This window comes from Anser anser (assembly GCF_964211835.1).
Source record: "Anser anser genome assembly, chromosome: 17".
NCBI classification, from domain to species: Eukaryota; Metazoa; Chordata; class Aves; order Anseriformes; family Anatidae; genus Anser; species Anser anser.
The window spans coordinates 8,391,472-8,403,971 of NC_139738.1; the positions used below are offsets into that span (position 1 = coordinate 8,391,472).

At 64.8% G+C, this 12,500-nt stretch overlaps 1 protein-coding gene across 12 annotated transcripts in view; it reads left to right on the forward strand.

Annotated features, from left to right (window-relative positions):
• The window catches only part of ZNF362 (zinc finger protein 362), a 15,093-nt gene extending 2,837 nt beyond the window's left edge, over positions 1–12,256 (forward strand). For 9 of the 12 annotated variants that reach the window (XM_083802670.1, XM_083802676.1, XM_083802674.1 and 6 more), the window contains 7 exons: positions 8,313–8,376; positions 8,528–8,774; positions 8,956–9,277; positions 9,399–9,623; positions 10,091–10,169; positions 10,366–10,524; positions 10,612–12,256. In XM_083802670.1, the coding sequence (XP_083658796.1) occupies positions 8,313–8,376; positions 8,528–8,774; positions 8,956–9,277; positions 9,399–9,623; positions 10,091–10,169; positions 10,366–10,524; positions 10,612–10,728 (1,213 nt within the window). In that variant the 3' untranslated portion in view covers positions 10,729–12,256. Of the gene's footprint in view, positions 1–2,306; positions 2,522–8,312; positions 8,377–8,527; positions 8,775–8,955; positions 9,278–9,398; positions 9,624–10,090; positions 10,170–10,365; positions 10,525–10,611 lie in introns of all 12 variants that reach the window. The other 3 variants (XM_083802673.1, XM_083802671.1, XM_083802672.1) reach the window with 1 other exon arrangement.
• The last annotated feature ends 244 nt before the right edge of the window (positions 12,257–12,500 follow it).

The window sequence follows — 12,500 nt, forward strand, 5'->3', positions numbered from 1 at the left end:
CTCGCGGGGTGCTGGGATGGCACGCGGTCCGTTTTGGGGGCGGCCGTATCTGTGGGAACAGGGGCTGGTGGAGCAGGCAGCCCCCGCCAGCTCCAGGGGCTGTTCGGGGACGCGGGTTCGGTGGTGGCACCGGCTGTGGGACTGGCTCCGCTTGGCACCGTGGCGTGAGCATTGCCCCACGGGCACCGGGGTCCCGCACAGGCCACCCCTGCCCGCCGTCCCCATTGCCCCCTCGCAGCCCCACGTCCCCTTCGGTGGCTTCCAGCGGTGTGGCTTGGCCCCGTGGAACGCTGCCTCGCTGGGCTGAGCGGGTCCTGCTCGTCCTCGTGTCCCCTCTGCCCCCGGAGGTGAACGCTGCTGGTGCTGGGGTTTTAACCCCAGGCTTTGGGGTCTTCTCTGCTGGCTTCCTTGGCTTGTCCTTGGGCTGGCAGCTCTCCCCTCGCCTTCTGGGAGCGCTGCCCTGTGCCCTCTTGCTGCCCGGCTGGTTCGATGGGCTGAGACCTGGCCGTCCGATCCTGCCGGTTCCCCACGGTGGTCTCCAACGACGTGGCTTTCAAAGTGAAGCAGGTCGCCTTGGCGGCTCTCCCCATCTGCTTCGCATCGATTCCTTCTTCCCTCTGGACACGGGGGGCTGCGGGAGCCCCCCACGCTGGGGAAGTCGCCCCGGGCGGCAGAGCAGCCCTCGGGCCCCCAGTGACTCCTTTTGGCCTTCGGGCGGCCGCTCTCTCCTTGCTGGGCGCGGGCTCCTCTGGGATTTGGGGCTCCCTGCTTGGCCCTGGGTGCGGTGGGCAGAAAGCGGGGCTCAGACCCCGCTCCGAGGGCCGGCCCGTGGTGCCGGGGCGCTCTCCCTGCTGCACACCCGACTCCCCCGCGGAAGCGACGGCGCGCGCTCGGCTCCTCTCACCCACCCTTGTGTCCGCGCACCCCTTCCCGCGGGGCCCCTTCCCGACGCCCCCGGCCCCGCTGGGCCGGCGTGGGGTTTTCTGCTCAGCCGCTCTTGGGCTTTTGTTGGTTTTGCTCGGGGAAGGAAATCTGAATGAGAAACACCAGTTACAGCCCTTCGGGGGGCGGAAACGTGGGGTTTAATTGGTTCCATCTTGGGTGAATTCTTCTGGCACACGATCCCCTGAGCTGCTCCTCTCCGAGCGAGCGCTGGATGGGGATTTCAGAGCCGCCTGCCCCAGGTTTCTTGTGTTGTTCCTGCTTCCCCGGCTCGCGTTCCTTCTGCTGCCTCCGCCTTGGGGAAAATTCTTCCCGCTGAGGAAAATCCGGGCTGGGGGCTGTGGGTGCAGGGCCCACGCGGGACGGTCCCCCCAGGCTGGAAGTGGAACGGAGCGTTCCCCGGCACGGGGAGCCCGCCCAGGCACGGCGTGCTGGCACGGCGCGGCGGCCCCTGCGGCAGGCGGGCGGCTTTGATGCTGCTTCCCGCCCGGCGGCTCTGGGCTGGGGTTTTTGCAGAGGGGCCCTTGGTTTCTCTCGAAAAACTCCTGCTCCGGGCGAATGCTGCTTGCACGCATCCTGTGGAAACGCGGGCCGGCTTCTGCCCGTTGCCAGCTGCATGGGCGGAAGGACGGGGAGCCCGCGCTGCCCCTTGCCGGCCCCTTACCCTGGCAGAGATGGGCTTACAAGGGGAGAAAGGCAGCGGCCTCGTGCTTTTGGGGGAAAATGAGGCAGAACGTGGGGCAGAGCTGGGTTCTGCTCCCGCCCAGACACTGGCGCAGAACGCTGTTGGGGGGTGGGATGGCACGAGGCTGGACAGAGAGCCAGCAAAGGGATCGAGAGGAGAGGCCAAGGCCGCAGGTCCCACGTCCCCTGCCACGTCCCCGCGTCCCCTCCCAACGGTGTGATCGCGCCTGGCGCCTTGGAGCCCTTCTCTCTTGCCTGCCGTGCCACCTCGGGCTGCGGGGGCTCGTGCCGCCCTGCGCCGGGCACCTAGCTGCCCGTAGCCGCCCTGTGCTCGCTGCTGCGCTCCCGGCTTGCTGCCCGAACCGACGCTCGCTGCCCCGGGGACCCTGCTTGGGAGAGCGAGGCTGCGCTGGTGGAGGGACTGGCTTTTGGCTTGGTCGATGGCACCCCGCAATACTCAGGCATGCCGGCTGCCGCTCGGGTCACCCCCGATCCCTCCCCTGCCTCCCCTCGCCCCGTTTGCCGCCCGTACCTGGTGCCGGGTCGGTTCGTGGCCGCTCGCTGGCCGTCCCGCAGCTGGCCGCAGGGGTGAAGCGGCGCCGGTACCCGGGAGCTAACCCTTCTTGCGGCGGTGCCGTGCCGCGTCCGTGAAAAGAATCTCTTGTTTCTTTTTATTTCAGCGAAGGCGAGACAGAGAGGGCTGCCAAAGTAGAGGCGTTCCCTAGAGAACTGTAGCTTGACTTAGCGGCAGTTTGGTAGGAAGTTGGAAGGCTATAGTGAGCTCCGGGGCCTGGCGCTCGTACCCACCCGTGCCATCATCTACCTCCATCAATCTGGAGCCTCATCGACACGTCTCCCCAGGCAGCTGCGGCCATCTGGCTTCTGAGGCCAGCCTGTGAGTACCAAACACGGCGTGCACCATGTCTTGTCTCTGCCGGGTCACCGCCGGCCCCTCGCTGCAGCCGCCTGCGCACCCCTTCCCCTCCACGTGGCCCCGGGCCTTGCTCTGCCACGGCGCCTCTCCCTTCCCCTCGTCCCCTTCCACCCGGGCCTCTTCCCCGGCTTGCCGACTTTTCGGGCTCTCTTCCTTCCCGGTGGGTGCAGAGGTGATTTTAGGGCAGCCCGAGCTGTGCTGGCTTCATCCGGGCGGCAGCAGGTCTGTAGCGGCGATGCTCCGGGTCCTGCGCTCCCCTCGGGTACCAGGCTCACGGCTCCGGGCCCACAAGGGCGGGTTGGGGCTCAGCCTGTGGCCCCAGGCGTCCCCGGCCCCTTTTGCCGGGCCTTGCTGCTCCGCGCATCTGCTGCTTGCTCTTTCTACTCCCTTCTCCCCGGCGTCCCCCCGCCGTCCTTCCCCATGCGAGGGCTCCGGCCGTGCCGCCGGCCAGCGCCGCTCTCGTGCCTGGGCCAGGACTGGCGCCGGTGGAGCCCCCTCGGGCGGCCACGATGCCTTCTTCGCCTTCGCAGCACCTCTTCCCGTGGCACGCCGTCCTGTCCGCCCGCCTCGCGCCCAGCCCTGCCCTTAGGGACGCTGGGGACAACCCCCTGTGTCACGAGGGCCACGTCGGTGCCTGGGGATGGGGCGCCGGTGCCCAAGGGAGGGCGCGTGGCCCCGCTCTCCTCCCTGCGTGGCACCGTGTGGCACGGCGATTGGGCTGCGCAGACCCTCTCCGTGATGTAGGGGAGCTGTTGCCCAGGGTTTTTCCTCCTGCCTGGCCAAAAAAAAACCCCGAGGGGGCAAGAGAGCCCTAACGCGACCCTGGGGCTGCCAACATCCCCCTGGGCGGCCCGGTGTGTCCTGCAGAGCCAGGGGGAGACGTGCTGCAGTATTCCCCACCCTTCATAATTTCCATTTTAATGGATTTTTTTTTTTCTGCTGTGTGTCAGCTTCCATTTTTCATAGTTAGCTGAGAATATAGAAAAAGGGAGTTTATGTATTTTTTCCATCTGCTTTATATCCCCTCCAGCCCCCTCCCCCAGCTATCTGAGCGCAGCCCGTGCCACTCCAGCCCTGGGAGAGGGGGAGCGGTCCCTCTACTCCTGATGAAATGCTGCACGATTTATAAAATTAAGTTGGGACAGGAATAGGGATTTTTTTTGGCACGACAACTGTTTCTTTCCTCTTTATTCTGCTCAGGTTTGTAGAGCTGCAAACATGGTTTTGACTATTACAGCAGCCTCATTATTTAATAAGCCCTTCTCAGGTGGAGAGGGAGGGAGGGGCACGGGGAGTATTCGTGCTTTCCGCCCCGTGGCTGTTCTAGGTTGCGCTGGGGTCTTTCATTTTTTGAGCAAATGCAAGTTTGACTTGCAAAACAAAGGGAGAAGCTCGTTGTTCGTAAGCAACCCTACAACGAGAGCGTGAAGAGCACAGGGCGCTCAGCGGAGAGGCTGGTTCCTGGCAGATTCCCTGCCAGATTTACAGCTCGGCGATGGGACGAGGAACCAGGGACAGAGCCTGGCTCCTCTCGAGGCTTTTGGGTGGGTTTCCACAGCCCCCTCTGAGCTCCTCATGCGTATGGCTTCCCGCGGGTCGGACAGCACGACCCCGCTACCGGCAGGGAGGTGGTGACCTGGGGTGACCGACAGGACCGCGTGCCACGTCTGTGCTTGAAGCGGAGGTGCCCAGAGCCACGAGAGCCCCTTCTCCCCGGGGAGGCCGGATCCGTCCGACCGAAGCGTTCGGCTGAGCGCCCGCGCCAGGCTGGGAACCGCGTCGGGTCCCTGCGGCAGGATGAGGCCTGTCTGCAGCACTTCGTGCAGCTTCCGGCTTGGCCAGAGCCACACGGGGCTGTGCAGGGACCGGCCGGGGCCACGCGGGCGCTCTGAGGGCTCGCGGTGCGGCCGTGGCTTCGCGTGGTCTGTGCGGAGAGCCTCCGGCTCCGGTGGAGCCCGCTCTGAGCACGCCGTCAGGATGGGCGAGGGGCGGGCGGGAAGGACGGAGGCCACAGGGCACCTGCTGCGAGGACGGAGGAGCAGCTCCCTGGGGCGGCTCCAAAAAAACCTTTTCTAATCATAGCTCCGGCTTCCTGTTTTCCCGCTCCAGCCCGGCGAGGATCGAAGGGGCATTTCAGCTTCCCACGCCGCGGCGTGGCCGCCGGCTGAGCCGTGATGGTGCGGTTTGAGCCAGGGGAGCTGGCCCGTGGCTGTGCCGGGGTGCTCGGCCGCGGCGGGGGAACACGGGGCCTCCCTGCCCGCCCGCTGCCCTCTTTCCTTCCTGCCTTCATCACGAGGGTTTTTCCCTGCCACAATGTCCTCTTTTGGCCCGGTCTCTCCTCGCGCTGGCTGCTCTCCTCCCGCGCGGCGGTGCTGCCGGGGCTGCCAGCGTCCCCCCGTCCTGGGGACACCAGAGTCCCCTGCGTGTCCCGAGCAGCGACGTGTGGAACCCGCGGGTTACCTTCCTGAACAGCCACAGCGCTTCGCCGTCGTGTTTCTGCAGACGTGGCGCGGGGCAGGGCTCCCGGTCCCTCTGCATGCCCTGTGCACGGCTCTGCCTGCGCAGACGAGAGGGGTAAACCTGGCAAACGGGCAGAACACGCAAAAATCACGTTTAGGGATATTGCGAGCATATGGTCGGCTTTGGTCCGGGGTGCCCTGAGCTGCCGGAGCGCAGAGCGAGCTGGGACGTCCTGTTCAGGGCTCTCCACGAGCAGCTCCCGTCCCGGCTCCCGGCTCCAGGTCCCTGGGGACGCCCTGACTGGGAGGGAAGCGGGGCTGGGGAGCAGGAGCCGGGGCGGGGGCACCTCAATAAAAGCGCGATGGGGTGAGTGGCGTGGGGAGTGGGCTCGTGGCGATGTCAGCGCGGGGTGCCCTGGGGATGCTGCGGGCATCCCTGTGAAAGCAGACGAGGGATGTGGGAGGGAGCCATGTGCCGATGTTTCCGAGGCAGGTTTCGGAGGTGCGGCGTGTCGGTTCCCGATGCAGGTCCACCTTCACTTGAAACGTTTGCCTTAAAAAGCCAAAATCTGGCGTGTGGGCAGCTGGAAGAAAGGCAAAACACAGCGGTTTGAGGCAGGGAAGGAAATTTCCACGCGAACCCAGCCGGGATGCTGTGGTGCCCAGGCAGTTGCCGATCCCGGTCCGTGGCGTTACGGCCCCGCAGGGTCTGTGGGCCTGGACCCGTCTGCGGCTCCCAGCCCCTTGTGCTCGCTGGCAGGCGGTTTCTGCCCGCCTGGAGCTTTTCGTCACATCCCCGCCAGCCAGTTCCTCTCCCCGTTCCCGCTGCCGCACTTCCTTTGCTACAGGCAGACGCATTTCCCCAGCCCTGCGGCCGGTGGGGACATGGCTGTGCCCTGGGCTGACCCGTGACCGATGCACCTCGCGCCTCGGCCCCGTGCCGGCACCTCTCCGGGGCAGGATGCGCCGGCGAGGCGGGCGGGTGGGAGCGGCTGGGCGCTCGCTGGCATCGGCACGGGGCTTCGCCGGGAGGCTGGGGGTCGTGGAGGAGCGGCCCTCGGTGCTGCCAGGCTAAAGCTGCCGCTGCCGGGTAGGTCTGCGCTCCCGCGAGGTGCGGCGCGGGACCCGGGCGCTGCGGCTCCGCATCGAGAGGGATGTTGGGTCCCCGTCTGTGCCTCAGTGTCCCCAGGCGGTCCTGCCCTCCTTCCCAGCGGCGCTCTGGGGGGGGAGCCTGCGTCCATCTCGCGCCCGCTGACTGCCACCTGTAGACATTTTGGGGACACGCTTTGCCCTGGGACAGGGGCTGCGGTGCCACCACGGCCCTGGCTGTAGATTTTGAGGTGCTTTAATGCGACAGACGGGCGGCGGGCGAGCGAGGCCGGGTCACGGCCACATGCCACCGTCCCAGCGGGGACCTTGCCTCTCGTGCCCTGCGCAGGCATCGTTTCGGTGCGCTCACAGCTCCTGGCCCTCCCCTGGGGGCTCGCAGCCCCTCGCGAAGCACTCGGAGGCCGCTGCTGGCCCCGGGGATGCTTGCGGGGCTGGGGTCCGTGTCGGTCTGGTTTCTCCCTGCTGCAGGATCCCGGCCGTGGCCTGGTTTATATTCCAAATGGAGGTCACCTCCCGGCAGCTTCCTCACCTGGCGAGCTGGGGAAGGCGCTGAGGAGGCTCCGATCGCGCGCGGTAATGTCTCCGTTCCTGTGCAGCCGATCAGTCCGGGCTCCCCTGACCGTTGTGCACAGACAGGAGGGTTTTTTTGGTTGCTCCAAGCTTGAGGTGCAAACAAAATACCCGTACATGGTGTGTTTGACAACAGCACGGGCTTCGTTTATCAACGTTTGATACCTGGGAGAGAGGAGTCAGCGTGCTCAGATCCTGCGAGAGGCTGCGCGTCCCCTCGGCTGCCCCCGAGGAGCCCTCCTTTACGTTTCACCGGGGCCTCTTAAACGCTTACCCCTAAACATGCCCCTGCCGAGGTCTGCTGGGCTGCTTTCATGCCTGTTTATGTCAGGCTGTTACGTTGTTGTCATTTTCTTGCCGTCCCCATTCAGATGTTTTCTATTAACCAAAGATGGATTTAGAATTAATTTTTCCGAAGTGTTTAGCGTCTCTATAAATTTCCCGGCCCCACTGCAGCGGGGCTTTCCAGGAGCAAGCACTGAGCTGCTTATGGCTGTTGTAGGTCATTTCGCTTGGGCTTGGGTTTGGGTTTTTTTTTCAGCCTGGGCTGGGCTTCGGGTCTGATGCCACCACTGTCGTGCGTGCGCCTTGCTCCGTGTCCCGTGCCCGCACCAGAGCTGCATCCCATCCACCTCCGGCACTTGCGGCCCCTCCTTGAGGTACCAGGGGAGCAGCCCTAATACCTCCGGGGCTTGAGGGATCTGGGCCTCGCCAGGAGGCATTACAAGCCTGTAATGCGCTCAACCCTTTTATTCCCTCTTCTCTGCCAAACTGCGCCCTGCATCCCCCTGCGCCCGCGTGCTTGCCGCTGTTGTGGGGGTCTCGGAGGCGGACAGATGCCCAGGGCTGCCCTGACCCTGCAGGAATTTGCAGCTGGGAGGACGCCGCTGAGGTCCCAGCCGCGCAAACAGGCCCTGCCTGTTCCCTGCCCTCTTTTACAGCCGGGGCGTTGCCACCCGCAGTGCTTCACAGCTCCCCCGGCCCTCGCCAAGCTTCGCCCCAAGGCAAGCTGTGTCCCTGCTGCCCCGGCCCTGCGTGGGCACCAGGGGTTTGTGGGCAGCGCTGCGGGAGCCCCAGCAGGTGCCCGGTGGCCACCAACGCGGCCAGATTTTGCCTGGGAGCGTTCTGGTGCGGCCGCTCATCCCCTGGCGATGTGCTCTGCGTGGCAAACGAGCTGCCCCGGAGCTGGTGGCCCGGGGTTCCCGCTCCACTCCCTTCTCCCTGCTTCATCTCCTCCTTGAAGGCTTTTCTAGGAAACCGTCGCCTGGAAATCACGTTGTTATCAGACGTGCTCCTAAAAGAGCCTCTCGCAGCGCGGTGGCGTGGCTCAGCGCTCGCGGAGCACGCGTGCACGCAGAGATGCTTCTCCGGGGGTTTGGGGGTTCATCAGCCTCGTGCCACCGTTGCGGCTTGAGTCCCGTGGCAAATTGCAATGCTGGGGAGAGGTGCGGAGCCTGGGGGCTCCTTCACCCTGGGGAGGCCGGCGGGTGAATGCTGTTGGGTCAGGAAGGGCCAGACCCAGACCCGTCCCCTGCCCGCGCAGCCCCGCGGGGAGGTGGGAAGGAGCCACGCTGGCTGCTGCCGCCCCGTAACGTGCCCATCTCTCCCCGCAGGATGGCGGAGCCTCGCTTCAACAACCCCTACTTCTGGCCGCCTCCTCCCGCCATGCCCAGCCAGGTAAGACCCCCCGCAGCGCCGTGCCTCGGGATGGGTTTTTGGGGAGGAGGGAGGGCAGATGGACGTGGGGATGTGGGAAGGGGTGGGCAGGTTGGGGTACACCTGGGGGCCCTGGCTCCTTCACCTTCTCTCTGCCTTGTTCCCCTGGCAGCTGGACAACCTCGTCCTGATCAACAAAATCAAGGAGCAGCTGATGGCAGAAAAGATCCGGCCCCCACACCTGCCCCCCACCTCCGTGGCCTCCCAGCAGCCCCTCCTGGTGCCCCCCTCGCCCGCCGAAAGCAGCCAGTCCATCATGTCCCTCCCCAAGCTGCAGCAGGTCCCGGGCCTGCACCCGCAAGCTGTCCCCCAGCCCGACGTGGCCCTGCACGCTCGGCCGGCCACCAGCACCGTCACAGGTACCCACACGGGCACCGGTGGCCCCCAGCAGCACAGGAGGGGCTCGAGGAATTGGGGGGTCCCCGTTTTGGGACCCCGCTGTCTGTAGGGATGCTCGGGGACACGGCAGCGGGTCGTGAGAGAAGGGAGCGGGGAGGGCAGGGCGCACGCCATTAACGCCTGCCTTTCTTTGCCTGCCAGGGTTGGGGCTGGCCTCCCGCGCGCCCGCGGTCAGCACCTCCGAGTCCAGCACAGGCACGGGCACCACCACCCCTTCCACCCCCACCTCCACCAGCCAGAGCCGCCTCATCGCCTCCTCGCCCACCCTTATCTCAGGAATCACCAGCCCGCCCCTCCTCGACTCCATAAAGACAATCCAGGGCCACAGCTTGTTGGGGGCACCCAAGACGGAGCGGGGCCGCAAGAAGATCAAAGCGGAAAACCCTTCGGGGCCGCCCGTCCTCGTGGTTCCCTACCCCATCCTGGCCTCGGGGGAGACCGCCAAAGAGGGGAAGACGTACAGGTAGGCACCACCCGCTGGGAGCTGGGGCGCCCGGCCGTGCCGCAGACGGGGGGGGTGCAGCAGAGGGGCCCGGCACGGCGTCCCGCCCCAGCTCGGCCCCTGCGGTGCTCTCCCCCTCCAGGTGTAAGGTCTGCCCCTTGACGTTCTTCACCAAGTCGGAGATGCAGATCCACTCCAAGTCGCACACAGAGGCCAAGCCCCACAAGTGCCCCCACTGCTCCAAATCTTTCGCCAATGCCTCTTACCTGGCCCAGCACCTGCGCATCCACCTGGGCGTGAAGCCCTACCACTGCTCGTACTGCGAGAAGTCCTTCCGCCAGCTGTCCCACCTCCAGCAGCACACCAGGTGACGGCACGGCGTCCCTGAGGGGCTGGGGAGGTCCGCATGGGGTTTGGGGGGTCCCTTCGGCCCATTTTTCCCTGGTGGGGTTGGGTGTGCACTCGGCACGTGCCACCTTCCTCATCTCCACCTCCCTGATCGCCACCCCACCTTCCTCATCCCTACCTGCAGCCTCCAGCCCCCCTGCCCGTCCCTCAGGTCTTTGGGTCCCAGCCCTGGGGTCTCCCCTTTCACCTGTGCCCCCTTGGGCCCCCTGTCACCTGGCGAGGCACCGCCCTTGCAGTTCCTTTGAAGCAGAGGCATGTGGCCGTCGCTGTCCCCAGCTGTGGTTCTCCCACCTAGCGTGGGAGCAGCGTCTGCCCCCGGTGGGTGCCGGGGGCTTTGCAGGGGGTGAGGGTGGTGGGAGCTTCCCAGCCTTGCTGGGGGCGGCAGCCTGACTTGTCCCCCTCCTGTTTCACCTGTCTCCGGCGCAGAATTCACACCGGTGACAGACCCTACAAGTGCCCGCACCCCGGCTGCGAAAAGGCGTTCACACAACTCTCCAACCTCCAGGTCAGCACCCTGGGGACATCGTGGGAGGGGGGACAGAGCCCTGAACAGCCCCCCCCGCCCCCCGCCCCGGGGACTGAACCGCGGGGAGGGCTCAGAACAGGGAGCACTGTTGCGGGGCTGGGACCCGATGCTTGTGGCTGCTGGGGCTCTCCTGGCCCCCTGGCCCCGTAACCCTTCCTCGTGCTCGGTTTTGCAGTCTCACCAGCGACAGCACAACAAGGACAAGCCCTACAAGTGCCCGAACTGCTACCGGGCATACACGGACTCGGCCTCCCTGCAGATCCACCTCTCGGCGCACGCCATCAAGCACGCCAAGGCTTACTGCTGCAGCATGTGCGGTCGCGCCTATACCTCGGTGAGCGGGGCCGTGGGGAGCACCGGGCGCGGAGGGGGGGGCACGGACCCCGGACTTTGCCGCTCACCCTCTCCCTCTGCCCTGCAGGAGACCTATTTGATGAAGCACATGTCCAAACATACCGTGGTGGAGCACCTCGTGAGCCAGCACTCGCCTCAAAGGACGGAGTCCCCCGGCATCCCCGTGCGAATCTCGCTCATCTAAGGAGGCTCTGCCTGCTGGCCGCCCTCCCTCCCGGCTCCGCTGCCGTCGGGGGGCCCCGCGGAGGCCATGGCGCCACATCCGGACCCCCCCGCTCCGCACCCCCCTGCCCGCCGAGCGGCCCTGGCAGCTTGGCGGGGAGCCGGCGGATGCGGCCACGCTTTGGAAACGTGCCCGGGCCCCCACGCCCCCGGTCCGGCCCCCGGGACTGCAGGTTTGGTGACATCCAAAGACGGTTTCAGAGCACTTTGAATCTCTGCGTTTTTTTTTTGGGGGGGGGGCGGGGGGCGTCTTCTCCTTCGGTTAGTCCCTGCCCCGTCTCCTCTCATTTTGGATACAAATATATATATATATTTATTGGCCAAGAAGTTGGTGCTGCTAAAACAGAAAAGGAAATAAGACACAAAACGAACCGCGGACCAAGATGAGCGCCGGATGGCGAACAGGGGCTCGGGCCCCCTGCCGCGGCCTCTTCCTCCCCTGGACTCTGCGTCGGAGCCATGGCCGGAGAGGGGAGCCGGCAGGACGTGGCCGAGCAGGCACGGCAGCAGGACGGGCACCGCGGCGGCCGCTGCCTCCTTGGGACGCTTCGGTTGGTTTTGGTTTTATTTTTAACAATGTTCTCCCCTCGGGGCTCTCTCCTCCCACGCTGGACTCCGTCGCCGGGAGCAGCAGAGGGACGTGCCGGCCGCCGGCGGACACTGGGCGCGGGGCTGCGCGGCTTTGGGGCGAAGCCGGCGGGGGGAGCCCCGCGCCTCCGCCGCCCCCAGGGGGGGGCTGGATGTGGCCCCCACTCCGCAGGGCGCCGAAGGCGGCGGGAGGGCATCGCTTTGCCTTGTGCTGGCCCCGGGCGCGTGTACATAGACCCTTGTATAGAGCCGGGGGGGCCCTGCTCCCTGCGGAGAGACTCGACAGAAACTCATCTATATTATGTACTCTTTGGTTCCGTTTTGGATATTAACTGTGTTATTTTTTTATACACTTTTTAAGCCTTAACTCATTGTTTTGCCAGGGTGTTTATTACCTTCTGTTTATTAATTTGAGTTCCCGCAGCCTTTTTCCCCCACCCTGTGTCCATCCTGCCTCTGGTTCCTCGTTTCCGACTCGATGTTGTACGATACTCAATATTGTAATCTTTTTTGTCAGCATGTTAATACTGTGTAAATATGCCTCTTATACACACTGTTAACACCCCCCCCTCCCTCCCCCTGCCCTGTTTTGGGGCTTTTTTTATTTTCCTCGATGGAAATCCAGGCCACACGTCCCTAGAGCTAGTTATTACCTTATTAAAAAAGGAAAAAAAAAAAAAAAGTGGGAAAAAAAAAGAAAAGAAGAGAAAATTAAAAAAAAAAAAAACCACCTCCCCCCTCCCCCCTGTCTTGCATTGTGGTTCACGGAGAAGCCAGGGGGAGGCCGTGGCCTCGCCGGGAGCGTTTGCGGTCTGTTGAAAAAAATGAGTGAAACCCCCCCAAACTGGCGCCTGTTTCGAAAAAAAAAAAAAAAAAAAGAAGAATAAAACAAAACAAAACAACAATCTGCTCTTTGTATCGCTCTGTTGTGAAAGACAGAAAAAAAAATTACTACTAATAAATCTGTACGTGCAAACTTTGGCCAGGCTGTGGGTGTGTGATGGGTGCCTGGCCCCCCCCCCCCCAACCCCCCCACCTTGGGGTCCCGGGGTCCCTTTGCCACCCCCAGCTGGTGACACCTGGGGACAGCGCCTGCTCCCTGCCCAGACAGGCCTGCAGGGCCCGGGAGGCAGCGCAGTGCCGGGG